This window comes from Puma concolor, chromosome E2, assembly GCF_028749965.1.
Source record: "Puma concolor isolate L17-30 chromosome E2, mPumCon1.1.hap2, whole genome shotgun sequence".
In the NCBI taxonomy this organism is placed as follows: domain Eukaryota; kingdom Metazoa; phylum Chordata; class Mammalia; order Carnivora; family Felidae; genus Puma; species Puma concolor.
The window spans coordinates 57,502,449-57,520,168 of NC_141681.1; the positions used below are offsets into that span (position 1 = coordinate 57,502,449).

Consider the following 17,720-nt stretch of genomic DNA (forward strand, 5'->3'; position numbering starts at 1 on the left):
CCAAGAACTGTGAGATTGTGACCTAAGCCACAGTCAAGACTTGGACACTTTTGAGCCACCCAGTCACCCTGCTTCATAGGATTTCAATCTTAAATTTATTAAGATTGATTTTGTGACCCAGCACATAACATATACTACAGAATGTTCCATTTGTACATGAGAACGTGTTTCTTGCACCTGTTGGATGGAATGTTGTAAGACACTTACTTAATGGCATTGAAGTCTGATATTCTTGATTTTCTGTCTGGATACTCTACTCATTATGGGAAGGTGCACAATTGAACTCCCCTGCTAATATATCTTGTCTTTTTCTCTATTCTTGTCTGTTAATAGTTGCTTTATATTTAGGTGCTTTTGCGTGGTGTGGACAAATATTTACCAAAGTTCTATCCTTGTGTTGAATTGATTCATTTAGTTTCTATTAGTTCTTAAAAATTTTTTTTTTAATGTTTATTTACTTTTGAGAGCAAGAGAGAGCTTGAGTGGGGGAGGGGTTGAGAGAGAGGGAGACACAGAATCTCCAGCAGGCTTCAGGCTCTGAGCTGTCAGCACAGAACCCGATGTGGGGCTCAAACTCAGACCGCGAGATCATGACCTGAACCGAAGTCGGCAGCTTATCTCACTAAGCCACCAGGCACCCCTCTATTTATTCTTTTTTTTTTTTAGGGAAACCTGGTTATATTTCTTTAAAAAACTATAAAAGATTTCTATATATATATTTAACAAACAAAAGTAGTTTTTAAAAATAAATAACTCTAATGTACCAAATGTTGACCACATCAACACAACAATCTGATGCACAAAAAGATTATTATGTACCTCAAGGAGAAAAAGCAACACACACAATTAAATGTCTTGTCAATGCAGACACTACATGAATATACAAATCTATTGGTTTAATGTAACATGGACACATTCTAAATACATGCATTAGCTACCTTTCTGCAACATGAAAGGATTCCTGTTTTCTATTTGGTGAATACATATATAATGTATAAAACCTTTAGTAACAGGTACTGGAGGTCTACAAAGTGTGAACCAAGTAGAATGTAAGGTTTTCATCTATCATTTCAGAAAGAACCCAACATGAAATAAATCCACTATCACAAGTATTGCAAAGGTGATCCATAAAAAGTGATGACTGGCAATTTCATACAAAGAAAAAGTCCTCAGAGATGAATGTTACGAATTTGACAGACAGGTAATTTGGTAACCTGCCTGAAAGGACCAATAACTTATTTGGGGGCTTAAAACATCAGATAACAATGCAAATTAATTGATATGTGAGAGGAAAAAAATGCAGTGTATTAAAGCAAGAGGTTAGCAAATGGAATACTGTGGAAAAGATTTATTAGCCTCTACAAGTTGGTTTTGAAAAACCATTGGTCACTTGTTACAGTCAAGTACCCAGATTTTCATTGCAACATTTTCCCACACTCATCAAAACCTGGAAGCAATAGGTGTTTCTCAAAGTGTCATTCACTGTTCTTTTATTTCCCCCCAACCCTCAAATCACAGGAATAGGTTTTTGAATATCAACTAGCCATTTAGGAGACTCCTCAGGTACAGATTTTCATAAACATTACACAAGCTATAATTCAGATGCCTGCACAAATACCACCAACATTAATGGAAAAATGTGTTGGTTTTCAAAGTGTTAAACAGTACATGAGTTACACGAACACACTCTTGGTGTCCTTCCCAAACAAAAATGGGTGAACACCTTATTGCCATTCTGCCAAACACCACATAACTAAAAACGCTGCATGAGGTGACCCCTCTATTTTGTAAGGACATGCACTGTGACTTCTTAGTCTTGGGCTTAAAGTCTGTTTTGTCTGATGTAAGCATGGCTACTCCACATTCTTTTGTTTTCCATTGACATGGAAGATCTTTTTCCACAACTGTGCTTTCAGCCTGAGTGTGTTCCTACAGCTGAAGTGAGTCTCTTGAAGGCAGCACGTATCCTTAGTTTGTGTACTTCTTCCCTTTCAGCCAATGTATCTTTTGGTTGGAGAATTTAGTCCCTTTATATTTAAAGTAAGTATTGACACAGGTATGGATGGAGTTACTCTTGTCATTGTTTTCCACGTTTTTAGCTGTTGTAGAATTACTTGCCCCTTTCTTATCCCTTTGGTCTTTTTCTTTGTGATTTGTTGATTTTCCAGAGTGGTGTACTTTGATTCCTTTCGATTTGGGTTTTGTGTATCTACTACAGGTTTTGCTTTGTGGTTACCAGGAGGCTTTAAGGAGACATCTTATAAATACCTATTTTGTTAACACCTTAATTTTGCATACCAGAACACTTTGAGACCTGAGGTAATTCTTAAAAGATGTCAGTGTACAATCCTATGCTATGTTAGGGAAGAGTTAGTTACTCCCTTTCTGATAACTGTGAAGGTTTCTTCCTTTCAACCACATCAACTGGTATTCTCTACTTCTTTTTTTTTTTAATGTTTATTTATTTTTGAGACAGAGAGAGACAGAGCATGAACAGGGGAGGGTCAGAGAGAGAGGGAGACACAGAATCGGAAACAGGCTCCAGGCTCTGAGCTGACAGCAGAGAGTCCAACGCGGGGCTCGAACTCACGGACCGTGAGATCATGACCTGAGCCGAAGTCAGACACTTAACCGACTGAGCCACCCAGGCACCCCTGGTATTCTCTACTTCAAACTACATCTGTTAAGAACTTGTCTCAGTATGTGCCTGGACTGCACAAAACCAATAAACAAAACATTTTATTTGTAACATTCAGAAACGTTTTCAGTTTTAATAAATGTTCAAGAATGACGTTCAGAACACCCATTTCGTAATAACTTACATCAGTGTTAGAAACATAAGTGACATCTCCAGTTAGGTTTGTTCATAGATTGTACATGATATTGTCCTCCATCTTCCATGGAAAATCAGGTATGCAGGAGTCCCACCTAAGAGGGAAGGGCATCTGATATCTTTGATGCAGGAAGAATCAGCCACATACTTTCAACACCCACTGGGAATCAGTGAATTTTCTGAAGTGATTTGGGAGCACAAATACATTAATACTTGTAGTCAACATCTTAAAGAGGGCCAAGGTAAAACAAAAACACGTTGAAATTACTTATTCCTATGCAAAAAACAGCCCCGTGTCTATTTTCAGGCATACCTGCATATTCGATATCTAAGTGTTCAACTTTGTTTTATCCCATATGGTTAAGTATTTTTATGGAGAATAATGTCTGAATAGAGTGACCGATATACTCCTTTCTACTGTGAATTGTGACGTTTATTGACAGTTGATGTTCAGGTAATTAGATGACTAACTATATCTTTCAGGTTACTTTCCTCTCTGTATGGTTTTGTTTTCCAAAGTGTATACTTAAAAAGGTCTTTCCTTATTCATACATTATCCCCAAGTAGGCATTTGGGGATACTGAGTCATGACTGAATTCCAGTTAAAGGCATGGCCACTCCCTTTACATGTTATACTTTTGTTTTTGTATCATAACCATGATACTGAGGCAGTTGTGAGGTCCAGGCTAGAGGTTTGCCACATTCATTACATTGGTAACGTCTCTGTGCAACAGGAACTATGGTAATGAGTAAGGCTTGAGCAGGCTGAAACGTTTTTTTACCACATTCTTTGTAAGTTTTCTCTGCAGTATGAGTTCTCTGATGTTGGATGGGGCTTGAGTACTGATTAAAAGGCTTGCCAAATTCTTTGTATTGGTAAGATCATCTCCAGTATATATTCTCTGATGAAGAATCAGGGTTTAAGCTTTGCTTTGGTATCTTGCCACATTCCCAGTGGGTATCATTACTCTCACTATGAATTATCTGATGTGGAATAACAGTGGAGCAGTCCTTAGAAATTCTGTCATAGTCTGAACATTTAGAAGATTTGCTCTAGTATGAATTCTGTGTTAATCAGTCAAAGTTGAACAGTAATCAAAAGTTTTCCCACACTCTTTACGTTGGTAAAGTTTCTCTCCAAGATGAATTCTGTGATGTACATTAAGATGTGCCTGGAGGGAAAAGGCCTTGCCACATTCATTACATTGGTAAGGTCAATCTCCAGTATGAATTTTGTGATGGTTGGTAAGGCTTGAGTGATGCGTAAAGGCCTTGCCACATTCTTTGCATTGGTAAGGTTTCTCTCCACTGTGAATTCTGTGATGTCTCTTAAGGGCCGATTGACAGTTAAAGGCTTTGCCACATTCTTTACATTGGTAAGGTTTCTCTCCACTGTGAATTTTGTGATGTCGAGTAAGTTCTGAGTGCCCTTTAAACGCCTTGCCACACTCCTTGCATTGGTAATGTTTCTCTCCAGTATGAATTCTGTGATGTACACTAAGATGTGCTTGGCGGGAAAAGGCCTTGCCACATTCTTTACATTGGTAAGGTTTCTGTCCGGTATGGACTCTGTGATGCATGTCAAGATGTTCCTGGCGGGAGAAGGCCTTGCCACATTCTTTACACTGGTAAGGTTTCTCTCCACTATGAATTCTGTGATGTCTCTTAAGGGCCGATTGCCAGTTAAAAGCTTTGCCACACTCTTTACATTGGTAAGGTTTCTGTCCAGTATGAATTCCTTCATGTTGTCTAAGGGATGATTGCTTGTTAAAGGCCTTGCCACATTCTTTACATTGGTAAGGTTTCTCTCCACTGTGAATTTTGTGATGTCGAGTATGTTCTGAGTGCCCTTTAAAGGCCTTGCCACACTCTTTACATTGGTAAGGTTTCTCTCTAACATGGATGCTGTGATGTACATTAAGATATGCCTGGCGGGAAAAGGCCTTGCCACATTCTTTACATTTGTAAGGTTTCACTCCAGTATGAATTCTGCGATGTTGTGTAAAGTTTGAGACGAACCCAAAAGCCTTGCCACATTCTTTACATTGGTAAGGTTTCTGTCCAGTATGGACTCTGTGATGTACATCAAGATGTTCCTGGCGGAAAAAGGCCTTGCCACATTCTTTACACTGGTAAGGTTTCACTCCAGTATGAATTCTGCGATGCGTCTTAAGGGCTGAGAGCCGGTTAAAGGCTTTACCACATTCTTTACATTGGTAAGGTTTCTGTCCAGTATGAATTCTGTGATGTTCTGTAAGGACTGAGGCCCGGGAAAAGGCCTTGCCGCATTCTTTGCATTGGTAAGGTTTCTCTCCACTATGGATTCTCTGATGTAACTTAAGGGCTGAGTGCCAGTAAAAGCCTTCATCACATTCTTTACATTGGTAAGGTTTCTCTCCAGTATGAATTCTGGAATGCTTTGTAAGGGCTGAGGGCCGGGTAAAGGCCTTGCCACATTGTTTACATTGGTAAGGTTTCCCTCCACGATGAATTCTGTGATGTGTCTTGAGGGCTGAGTGCCAGTTAAAAGCTTTACCACATTCTTTACATTTATAAGGTTTCACTCCGGTATGAATTCTGCGATGTTTTATACAGTTTGACAAGTACCGAAAGGCCTTGCCACATTGTTTACATTGGTAAGGCTTCTCTCCAATATGGATTCTGTGATGTACATTAAGATGTGCCTGGTGGGAAAAGGCCTTGCCACATTTGTTACATTTGTAAGGGTTCACTCCAGTATGAATTTTGCGATGTTGTGTAAAGGTTGAGAGGTACCCAAAGACCTTGCCACATTCGTTACATTGGTAAGACTTCTCTCCAGTATGGATTCTGTGATGTCTCCTAAGGGCTGTGCGCCAGTTAAAGGCCTTGCCACACTCTTTGCATTGATAAGGTTTCTCCTCAGTATGAATCCTGTGATGTTCAGAAAGTTGTGAATGATGCCTAAAGGTCTTACGACATCGTTTACCTTTGGAAGGTGTCTCTGCGCTGTGAATTCTTTGATGTCTTGTAAGGGATGAGGGCCGGGTAAAGGACTTGCCATCTTGTTTATCTTGGTATGTTTTCTGTCCAGTATGAATTCTTTGATATCCTGGAAGGGTTGAGAACTGGTTAAAGACACTGCCACATTCTTTACATTGGTAAGGTGTCTCTCCAATATGAGTTAACTTATGTTGAGTAAGGGTTGGGCACAATTTAAAGCTCTTGCCACACTCTTCACATTCGTAAGGTTTCTGTCCAGTATGCAGTTGCTGGTGGTCAAAGGCTTTGCCACATACGTTACCTATGTAACTTTCCTCTCCTGTACCAGTTGTCTGACCTGTACTGAATCTTGATGAATGACTAAACATGCTCCCAGGTTGATTACCTCTGCAATGGTTTCTTCCCTCATGAATCCTCTGATGACCACCAACATTGGAAGACTGGTTAAGAATTTTCCCACATTCAATATATTTATAAAGACTCTCTCTCTTAGGGATACTCCTGTGTGGATAAGGTTGGCGCTTTGATAAAAGACTTCCCCGTATATATTACATTCATCACCGTTCTCTGGAAAAGGAGTCCCCAGATACCTTTGCCCTTCACTCTGCCCAACCTTGATCCATTCTGTTATTAAGTGTGCATTCTCAAGGGAACTGTGTTTATATCTACTCATGACCCTTTTTGAAACGAAGCGTCAATGCATGACTTTGGCAGGAATGTCTCGGTGCCATGAGAAAATATGGCTGACTGAGATCAAAAAAGAGAAAAGTAAAATCTTTCTGGGGTACTACTCTCAGAGGAATGTACTGACAACTTCTAATATAGCACCTTAAAATCAATCAGAATATCAGGAAGTCAGCTAAGAAGAAACCACCAGGACTTTCTTCTTCCATGGACACGTAAACTTGCACACAAGGCATTGACCACATAGCTTAGGAGAGAATTCTGTAGCATCTCTTGCTGTAGCACAAATCACATTCTTGTCTCTCAGAAAATGAAGTACCTTATGTGCTCAAAATTAGCAGAAGAAAGGCAATTGAAATCTAAGACAAATGAAAACTGTAGAATGAAGCAAAAATAGGAACAATCAACTACAGAAAAGTTGGTGTTCAGAAAACCCCCCAAAGTCAACAGACCTGTCTCTAATGAAGTCAGAATGATAGAGAAGACTAAAATCAGAAGTGAAGAAGTGAAGGCAGACACAGTATAACTGATCCCATAGAAATAAAAATAAATCTAGCCCACAATAGATAATTATCTGACAAGAAGTAGATAACAAAGAATGGTTATGACTTTCCAAAAATATAAAACGTACCAGGACTCCATCATGAAGACATCTGTCTGTCTGCTCCCTAGCGACCTAGCTACCTACTTACCTACCTACATATCAATCTGGGGTGTTTAACACAGCATAGAGATTTTGGGTACCTGGGGGAAAGAAAGGTGCATTCTGGCACACTGTTCAAGTTCATTTGGAGAGTAGAGCAAGAGCCCAGGCATGTACCACAATGGCATTTTGACGCCCTCCCTTACAGCCTTGAGAACTGTACCAGTACTCTTGTGGTCAGAAAGCAGCTCCTGCCCAAGATTTTGGAGGAAAGATCATTCTCCTCTTTTCCACATCCCCAAGAAATGATTGTTACAACAACTGTGCCTCTGATTTTGAAGAACTAGACATAGATAGATTTCCTCGTATTTGGAGTGTCAGGAGGGGAAGTTGGCACAGCTCCACAGGGTAAGAGGGCTTGATTATTTACAACGGGTGGTCTGCCTTGCACACTTGGTCCTTGCAGGAATGTCATGGCAGAATCATTGGTTGCCAGGACCAGAGGCAATACTGGGGCTCAAGCCTCCATCGTCTGGGGAGGGGCTCATTTGAGATGAGGTAGACTGTGGGCAAGCAGCATCTCAGTTTCCAGGTAAGAGCTAGCCAGTAGATCCTGGTCACCTCACGGTGGTTTTCTATGGCTTTGGGCACATTTTGAATGTAATGGCATTGGGCAGGATATTATTGAACACCTGCCAACAATTGCATTATAATGAGAACTACGGTCCAAGGGGAGAATACTGGTTGTTGCTTTATTGGAATAAGCTCTTTTCTTAGGTGACACTAATATTTACACTGACTTTCAAGTTTTTAATAGATCCTAAGGATGAGAATCTTAAAATGATAGAAATGTCTCCCTCCTAATCATTTAAAGGATTATAAAATTATTATCCGTATAATTATCCATGTATCCACCTATTAATACTCTACCAAAATACAAAGCTTTCTTTCCTTAGATACTCTCCAAAAGTGTTTTTTTTTTTTTTAAATGCAATTATAGATGCAGATTATTTTCCTCCTTCCTTATAGTTGGGCATTATTCCACTTCATTGGTTTTCTACCAAAGGATTTTGGGTTGTTCCCAATCTTTGGCTTTTACATAGGGGTGGTGAATACTTGAAGGTCACTGTCGTGCAAGTTTGCAAGTACCGTGTAGGTAAATTTGAGGGAAAACTGTTAGCGAAGAGATGAAAAAGTATACATAATTTTGCTAGATATTACCAAATTGCCTTCCACAGCTACTTAGATAATTTCACCCCCAATAGCAAGCTTGCCTGTTTCTCCCCAAGGTCACCCAGAATGATTGGCACTATTTTGCTGATCTTTTAAGGCACATAGTCTGAGTTCAGTATTTCTGGCTTGAGTCTGCTTCATAGGCCAGCAGTTGTGGCTCTCCCAAATTTCCCTCAGCTAGTGCACCCTTCCCACAATCACTTGGCAATGAATGTGTGTGCAAATGTAAACTGGAGAATTGGGAACCCAAATTCTGCAATGTGAATGAAACACACAAAATGGTCTTTGCCTTTAAGGAGCGCCTGGGTGACTCAGTAGGTTAGCATCAGACTCTTGATTTTGGCTCCTTTCATGATCTAATGGTTTGTGACATCCAGTCCCTTCTCGGGCTCTGTGCTGTCCATACAGGGCCTGCCTGGGATTCTCTCTTTCCAAAAACAAATAAATATTAAAAACAACAACAGGGGTGCCTGAGCCCCTCAGTTGTTTGAGCAATTGAATTTGGCTCAGTTCACAAACTCGTGGTTAGCCAGTTTAAGCCCCACATTCAGCTCTGCAGGAGGAGAAGGAAATACCAAGGAAAAAATAGAAATTCATAAAATAGTTGGGGCACCTGGGTAGGTCAGTCTGTTAAGCGTCTAACTCCTGATTTCAGCTCAGGTCATGATCCCAGAGTTGTGGGATCAAGTCCCGGGTAGGGCTTCACTCCCAGTGAGGAGCCTAAGATTCTGTCTCTCCCACTCTGCCCCTTGCCCCAGCTTGCATGCGCACTCTCTCTCGCTCAGAATAAATAAATAAAGAAAACTAAAAACTTAAAAATTAGAAATGAGAGACCAGAATAAACAATAACATGGAAAATAATGCCCAGGTTTCTCAAAACAAACAAAAATGGAAATTCTCCAACTCCATTAACTAAGAAAAAAGGAGCGGTAACTCAAGCACCAAATGGGAAATGAAACAGAAACCCCACAACAGATAACCACAGAAATATATAGTGTGATAACAGATCACGATCAACAATGATATACTAACAAGTTAGACAAAGTAGAAAAAAATGTAATTTTAAAGAACGCACAAGTTACCAAGATTGAGAAATGAATTTTGAGCTCAAGAAATAAGGAATCTTCTTAGACCATCGCAAATATACAAGTTGAATTTGGAATAAAAAACCTCCCAGCATAGGAAAGCCCACAGCGTCTTGCCTTCATTGGTCAATTCTAACAAACATTAAAAAGAAAACCAAATTTTCTTCACGCTTCATCAAAATCTTAAAAATAGAATAGAAGGAACCCATTCAAAATAACCCTAGGAGGCCAGCATTACCCTGGTACCAAAGCGGGGTAATTGCCACACAAGAACAAAACATCTGGTTTGTCCGCCCTGAGTATTGCTACTCTGGCTTTCTTTGGACCTTCATCTGCATGAGGAAGGTTTCTCTATCACCCTCACTTTGTATCTGTGTCTTCAGGTCTGCACGGAGTCTCTTGTAGGCAGCACATAAGATGGGCCTGGGGTTTATTTTTTGTTGTTTTTGTTTGGTTGCTTTATTCCATCCAGACATCCTAAGTGTTTTGATTGGAATGTACAGTACGTTTTCATTGAAAGTATTTATTGATGCATATTTATTGCCATTTTATTACTCCTTTTGTCATTGTTTCTAGAAACTTTCTTGATCCTTTTTCTGTGTCACTTTTGGTGTCTTCTTTGCACTTCAAGATTCCCCTTTGACATTTCCTGCAGGGCTAGTTCAGTGGTGAGGAATTCCTTGAGATTTTGCTTGTCTGGGAAACTCTGTCTCTCCTTCCCTTCTGAATGATAGCCTTGCTGGAGAGAGAATTCCTGGCTGCCTATTTCTCCCAGTCAGCACGTGGAATAGATCATGCCACTCCCTTCTGGCTTGCCAAGTTTCTGTTGAAGAACCACCAGGTAACCTTATGGTTCTCCCTGATAAGTGAAAGATGTCTTCCTGCTTTGAAGAGTTTTTATCACCGTATTTTGAAAATTTAATTCTAATATATCTTGGGTCTGCTTTTGTTGATTTTAACGGGAGTTCTCTGTGCCTTCCGGATCTTTTTTTTTTTATTTAAAAAAACTTTTTTTAAGTTTTACTTTTGAGACAGAGAGAGACAGAACATGAACAGGGGAGGGGGAGAGAGAGAGGGAGACACAGAATCTGAAGCAGACCCTGAAGATGAATCTGAAGCAGGTTCTGAGCTGTCAGGACAGAGCCTGACGTGGGGCTCAAACTCACGGACTGTGAGATTATGACCTGAGCTGAAGTCCGACGCTTAACTGACTGAGCCACCCAGGTGCCCCTGTGCCTTCTGGATCTGTTTCCTTAGCCAGAATAGGGAATTTTTTGGTTATTATTCCTTAAAATATGTTTTCTACTTCTTTTTCTCTTCTTCCAGTACCCTTCTAGTACTATTCCAAAATTTACAAGTACTCCAGATGATTCTGATGAAAGCTAAATTTCACAGCCTCTGCAAGAACTAAGTCAGAGATCATCCTTGACTTGGCCAGATAAGTGACTCTTAGAAATCTCTGTTTGTGATCATGCTCGTGTGGTCTCACACTCACCATACACAAGAGGTTTACTTTCTTCATAAGTAAAACTGACTCTAATAACACAATCTGTACAAAACATTAATACATGTTATATGTTGTAAAGAGACCAAATATAGCCTTCTCACTATAAATCTGTACTTGCTGGCTTTTACCCTAAGGCCACCAGTAATTGCAGGTTTATGCGGTTCTTCCTCAGCAGTCCATGTGCATGTAGAATAAATCCCCGTGCATTCCATTTAAGGATGTCCCAAATTTAAGGGCTAATTTCAGGGCAAAGTGTGATGGGCTTTTTGTCAAATGCTGTGAAACAGTTCAGAGAACGGGAGCAGTTTGCAAATATCTTACGTGTCCACCAGTGCTATGATTTCTAATTAGACTAACCCATATATCACAATTCTGGTCCAAGACTTGGAGGGAGTAGTGACTTGGGGAGGAGGGCCTTCCCTGAATGGAAACAGAAAGACTGCAGATCCGGTTTTCTAAGTCCTATCAGATTTCCATTGCCTCCTTTGCTGCATGGAACATGGTTCGATGCATGTTGGTGGGACAGGTACGCTGCGACATGAGTGAGCAAGTATGAGGACAATCACGGGCACAGAAAATGCCAGAGCAAAGAAATCAGTATAGAGTATACTCTAGGGTGCCTGAGGTATTTTTTTTTGTTCATTATAATTTTTCTATTATTTTTTAAATTTACATTCAAGTTAGTTAACATATAGTGCAACAATAATTTCAGGCGTAGACTCCTTGATGTCCCTTACCCATTTAGCCCACCCTTACACCACAACCCCTCCCATAACCCTCTGTTCGCCATATTTAAGAGTCTCTTATGTCTTGTCCCCCTCCCTGTTTTTACACTATGTTTTCTTTCCTTCTTTTGTGTTCATCTGTTCTGGGTCTTAAAGTCCTCATATAGTGAAGTCATATGATATTTGTCTTTCTCTAATTTAGCTTAGCATAATACTCTCCAGTTCATCCACGGACTTGCAAATGGCAAGACTTCATTACTTTTGATTGCCGAGTAGTACTCCATTGTGTATGTATGTATGTATATATACATGTATGTGTGTGTGTGTGTGTGTGTTTGTGTGTGTGTATACACTCCACATCTTCTTTATCCATCCATCGACAGACATTTGGGGTCTTTCCATACTTTGGCTACTGGTGATAGTGCTGTTATAAACATTGGGGTGCATGTGCCCCTCTGAAACAGCATACTTGTATCCCTTGGGTAAATACCTAGTAGTGTAATTGCTGGATAGCAGGGTAGTTCTTTTTTTTTATTTTTTGAGGGACCACCATACTGTTTTCCAGAGTAGCTGCACCAGTTTGCATGCCCACCAGCAGTGCACAAGAGATCCTCTTTCTCCACATGCTTGCCAAAATCTACTGTTCCCTGAGTTGTTCATGTTAGCCATTCTGATAGGTGTGAGGTGGTATCTCATTGTTCCTACATCACTCTTTAAAATGAATATTCCTTACCTGACTTTGCCAATAGGCCTATGGTATTATGGAAAGACACAAGTAAAAGATACACAATCAGTTCTCTCACTTACTACACTCACATGCATACATGTTAAAATGCTAATATGCAAAATTAACACCCATCACAGGACATGAGCAGTGGAGAAATAGGAAGGACCAGGAAGTTGCTCCTCCATGGAGACAGAAATGGACTAAATTACCTTGTGAGTGCTCCAGAAGGCAATTAGGAGAACCCCACCCAGGCAGGCAAGTACAAAAGACAAAGAAAAACATCAAAGAGACAAAGTTTGTGACACTGGCCCACAACAGCTACTCACCCTTCCTGACACTCCTTGGCAAAACTATGTGGAAACAGTTACCTCTCATCAGGAGGCTAAAACACAGGAGTGACCTCTATGTTCAGTGATCTGGCTTTTCTGCAGGTGCCTGAGGGACTTATTTCTCTCATGAAGGATGTGGAAGCAGAGAGAATGAGGGCACCCGCTGGATGCACTGTGATGGCTGCTCAGACAACAGGTGAGCTTTTGTTTACACACTGGAGAGACTACAGAGCTCAGGACAACAGAGGAAGGTATCATGGGCTCTAAAGAAGTAACTATACTTCTGTAAACTGGGAAATTCCAAAAATTCAGACATTACCAATTACTTGTGTTCTCCTGTACAAACAAGTTCATAAGCCTAAACCCAGAGTTTGTTTTCTTAAATTCACTAATCTCAACAAAAGACCACAAGGCCATAAAGAAATAGAAGAACTTGTTTCACTCACAGGAATGAAATAAATCTCCAAAACTGACCTTGAATTAATTAGGACGTATTAATGGTATGACCAAGAACTCAAGAAGAAAACATCATAAAGATGCCTATGGAGGAAGAAGAGAAAGCAGACAGGTAACTAAATGAGAGCGGAAAAACCATGCATGACCAAAATGTAAACCCAAAGAGGCAAAGTATAAGAAACGATCACCCAGAATTTGGGAGCTCAAGTGGAGAATCTTTGAATTTAAAAATATACTAAGGTGTGAGCAACAGATTTGGTCAAGCAGAGGAAAGAACTGGGCAACCTGAAGACCTCTTGTTTCAAATTACCTAAGAGGACCAAAGAAAATTGTGGAAAAGAACAAAGACTCGGGATACATGGGACACCTACAAGTGGACCAAAGTGTACATTATGGGGACCCCATAAAGAGAGCAGAGTGAACGGGGGCAGCGACTTTCCACGAAGAACTAAAGGCTTGTAGTTCCCCTGTATGTGGAAAGGAGAGACAAATTCACAAGCACAGTAAATTCACAGTAGGATAAGTATCAATGGTGGGAGATGGGTGAGGGACAGTTTGCTTGGTGATGGCTATTAAGGAAAGCACTTGTTATGATGAGCACTGTATGCAAATGATGAGCCACTGAATGAATTATACTGAAATCCATATTGCACTGCATATTACCTAATTAAAATTTAAATAAAAATTAAAGGAAAAAGACAGGACATGAACACAGTTGTAATTAACCGACCAAAAATGACCAGTGAAAAGAGAATTTTGAAAAGCTTGACAAAGGCAACTTATCTGTACAACAGAGCTCCTACAAGATTGTTAGTGGGGTTCTCGGTAGATGTTATAGAAAGAAAAGCATTGACGATGTATTCAAATACTGAAAGATCAAAAAATATCCACCAAGAATACCCTACCTGGCACAGCTAGTTTCCATGCATGTAGAAATGAAGACTTTGCCAAGGCAAAACCCCTCTAAGTTTATCAGCAGATCTGTCCTACAAGAAATGTTTTTTTTTAACTTTTTAAAAAAATGTTTTTATTTATTTTTGAGACAGAGAGGCAGAGCATGAGCAGGGGAGGGGCAGAGAGAGAGGGAGACACAGAATCCGAAGTAGGCTCCCGCCTCCGTGCTGTCAGCATAGAGCCCGACACGGGGCTCGAACTCACAGACTGTGAGATCATGACCTGAGCCGAAGCCGGACGCTCAACCGACTGAGCCTCCCAGGCCCCCCTGCAAGAAATGTTAAAGAAAGTCCTTCTAGGGGCACCTGGCTGCGTCGGTTTGTCAAGTATCCAACTTTGGCTCAAGTCATGTTCTCACGGTTCGTGACTTCGAGCCCTGTGTTACTATCTTGCTGACGACTTAGTGCCTGGAGCCTGCTTCAGATTCTGTCTCTGTGTCTCTCTCAAAATATAAATAAACATGAAACATTTTTTTAAAAATGTCCTTGTTGAACTAAAGAGATTCTAAACAGTAACTGAAAACACATGATAACCTAAAGCTCTGAGAAGTATAAATATTTACACAATTATAGAAACCTGTAGTGTTGTAACAAGGTAGGGCAAGTCACATTTATTTCTGCTACAGTCTTTTTCTTAAAGCATAAAAATCAAATCTAGGTAATAATATATGCAATATAAAAATAGAATTTATGATGTCATCAACATAAAGCGGGTGCAGGTGCAGAGATGATAAGTAGAAGAATTTGTATAAAATTGACACTATCGGCTTAAAACAGTGTGTTAGGGGCATGAAGGTGGCTCATTGGGTTATGTGTACAATTCCTGATTTCAGTTAAAGCATGGTCTCCCAGTTTGGGAATTCATGTCCTGAGTTGAGGGTTGCTTCAGTGGCTCATTCGGTTAAGTGTTGGACTTCAGCTCAGGTGATGATCTCGGGGTTCATGAGTTTGAGCCCAACATCGGCTCTGTGCTGGCAGCTCAGAGCCTGGAGCCTGCTTCAGATTCTGTGTCTCCCTCTCTCTCTGCCCCACCCCCACTCACATTCTCTCTCTCTCTCTCTCTCTCTCTCTCTCTCTCTCTCGCCTTCAAGAGTAAAATAAGACATAAAAAAAAATTAAAAAAAAATTGTGACCCTAAAACAAAATACAAAGGTAAAAGCAAAATCCCACCTAAATAATGCTGTGGGAAGTTCCATACAAAAGGAAGCACATTATTATGGAATGGCAAGACCAGACAAAATGTAACCCAAAAAATTCTACATAAAAATGATGAAGTATTTAACAGAAGCCCATGATAAATGTAGATATTTCTTAAAGCTTATTTTGAGAGAGAATGCTCTCCTAAAGCAGAGGAGAAACAGAGAAAGGGGAGAAAGAAAGAATCCCAAGCAGGCTCCACGGTGTCAGCTCAGAGCCCAATGCAGCCCTCAGACTCATGAATCGTGAGATCATGACCAGAACCCAGGCTCCCCTAGCTATAGCTCTAATTTTCAACTGTGACTGTGTACCCATGAAAAAGGAACATTTTCAATTACTGGCATGTCTTCACGGGCATTACAATTGTCAAGAATGTTCCTTAAAATCAACCATGGAAACCTCCAATGAAAACTTTTGTGAATTAAGCACTTAAGACATTAAACAATGTGTTACGTTAATAGATCCCTCCTATCACACAGATTTCAGAGTACAATCCATTGTTCATTTTTTAAATGTTTATGTATCTTAGAGAGAGAGAGAGAGAGAGAGAGAGAGAGAGCGAGCACAAGCCAGGGAGACTCAGAGAGAGAGGCAGACACAGAATCTGAAGCAGGCTCCAGGCTGTGTGACCTCTCAGCACAGAGCCAGACATGGGGCTCAAAGTCACAAACCGCAAGATCATTTCCTAACATGAAGTTGAAGGCTTAACCAACTGAGCTACACAGGTCCCCTATAATCCATCCTTTAGAATCAAGCAAACAAAAACCTTTCATTTCTTTTTTGTGAATGTTTAAAAAGTTTGAGAGAGAAAGGGAGAGAGGGAGAGAGAGAAGGGAATTCCAAGCGAGCTCCACACTGGGTACAGACCTGGACTTAGGGATTAAATTCAAACCATGAAGTCATGACCTGAGTTGAAATCAAGAGTCAGATGCTCAACCCTCTGAACCACCCAAGTGCCCCAAAACCTTTCATTTCTAAATAAACAAACACAATCAAAAATGTAAAATAGGCCAACAATCGCTTTATAAAAAAAAATCTTTGGTATTAAATTCAGATACATTCTGAGTAAATAAATAATAATTGATTTTTTCTCACGTGAAATTACATTTATCATTAACTCTTTCTAAACATAGGACGTTTCCGAATTGTCTGCCTCACTTCTTATAAAGCAAATGCCCATGGTATATCAGGACTTTTGATATAATACATCATAAAGGAATCTCCTATATAACGACTCAGAGTGAAAACATGACAAAGTCACAGGGACTTCATATTATACAAGATAAGTTCATAAAAGGATTCAATTAAGAAATAAAGTAACAATTGAGACTTTATTATAGGCTGTGAGTTTTCACTTCTAAATATCCTAGCTCCCCTATGGCATTAATTTATATAGAATTCTATGAAAATAATAGGTGCTTTACATTATTTCACCATTGAGGAATGCAAAACATTGAGTGGAAATTTCTTATTTTACTTAATACAAAGAAAATGAAAGTTTATTTAGACAGAGAGATAAAGAGCAGTGTGGAAAGGGCAGAGAGAGAGAGAGACCAGGGAGAGAGCAGGGAGGGGGGAGGGAAGGAGGGATGGTGGGAGGCAGGGAGAAACCAAGCACCATCTGGGCTGTCAGCCCAGAACCCTATGTGGGGCTTGAACTCAGAAACCCTGAGATCATGCCCTGAGCCAAACCAAGAGTTGGACTCTTAACCAACTGAGTCACCCAGGCATCCTGAACTTTCTTTTTTTTTTTTTTTAATATTAATTTTTGAGAAACAGAGAACATGTGCCAGACGGACAGAGAGGCAAAGGATCCCAAATGGGTTCTTCACTGACAGCAGAGAGGCTGATGCAGGGCTCATTTTCAAACTGTCAGATCATAGCTTGAGCTCAGCACAGACGCTTAACCAACTGAGCCAACCGGGCAACCCAAGAAATGAACTTTTGAAGTGAAACAAAGAATGAGATTTCCTCATATTAGGGAGTTGCTTTATCACCTGATGTGATTACTGGGTCTGTATTTTGTATGAGTAAAATGAAAGCCACCTTAATCCTGGAGAGGATCAACCCAAAAACTTGTGATGTCTCCCTCTAGCGTTCCTGGGATTTCTGCACCTCACCTCAAGGTGCCCACCACTATCCTGACACACTTCACACAAGAAGCAAAACAGAAGTCAGAAATGCATTAGCGTACAGTTCCTCAGAAATACAGAGATTTCCGCAAGACCTCAAAGCAAATGGAGAACCAGTTAGATTATGGAGGACCTCACTGTGGATGTGAAGAACCCTCAGTGGAAGTGAAGGAGAATCCTTAGAGAATGGAAAGCATGGTATGTTGGAAAGCAGATGTCCCATGTGAGAGGAAG

At 40.3% G+C, this 17,720-nt stretch overlaps 1 protein-coding gene across 1 annotated transcript; it reads right to left on the reverse strand.

Moving 5' to 3' along the window:
• Positions 1 to 4,016: 4,016 nt before the first annotated feature.
• Positions 4,017 to 6,183, reverse strand: LOC147573812 (uncharacterized). Its single transcript, XM_086688669.1, has one exon. The coding sequence runs from the start codon at positions 6,181 to 6,183 to the stop codon at positions 4,048 to 4,050; it is 2,136 nt and encodes a 711-aa protein (XP_086544795.1). The 3' UTR covers positions 4,017 to 4,047.
• Between the last annotated feature and the right edge of the window lie 11,537 nt (positions 6,184 to 17,720).

What these genes read in the sequence shown, in the direction of transcription:
- LOC147573812 (XM_086688669.1), bottom strand. Translation starts at nt 6,183, where the DNA reads ATGTTTAGTCATTCATCAAGATTCAGTACAGGTCAGACAACTGGTACA.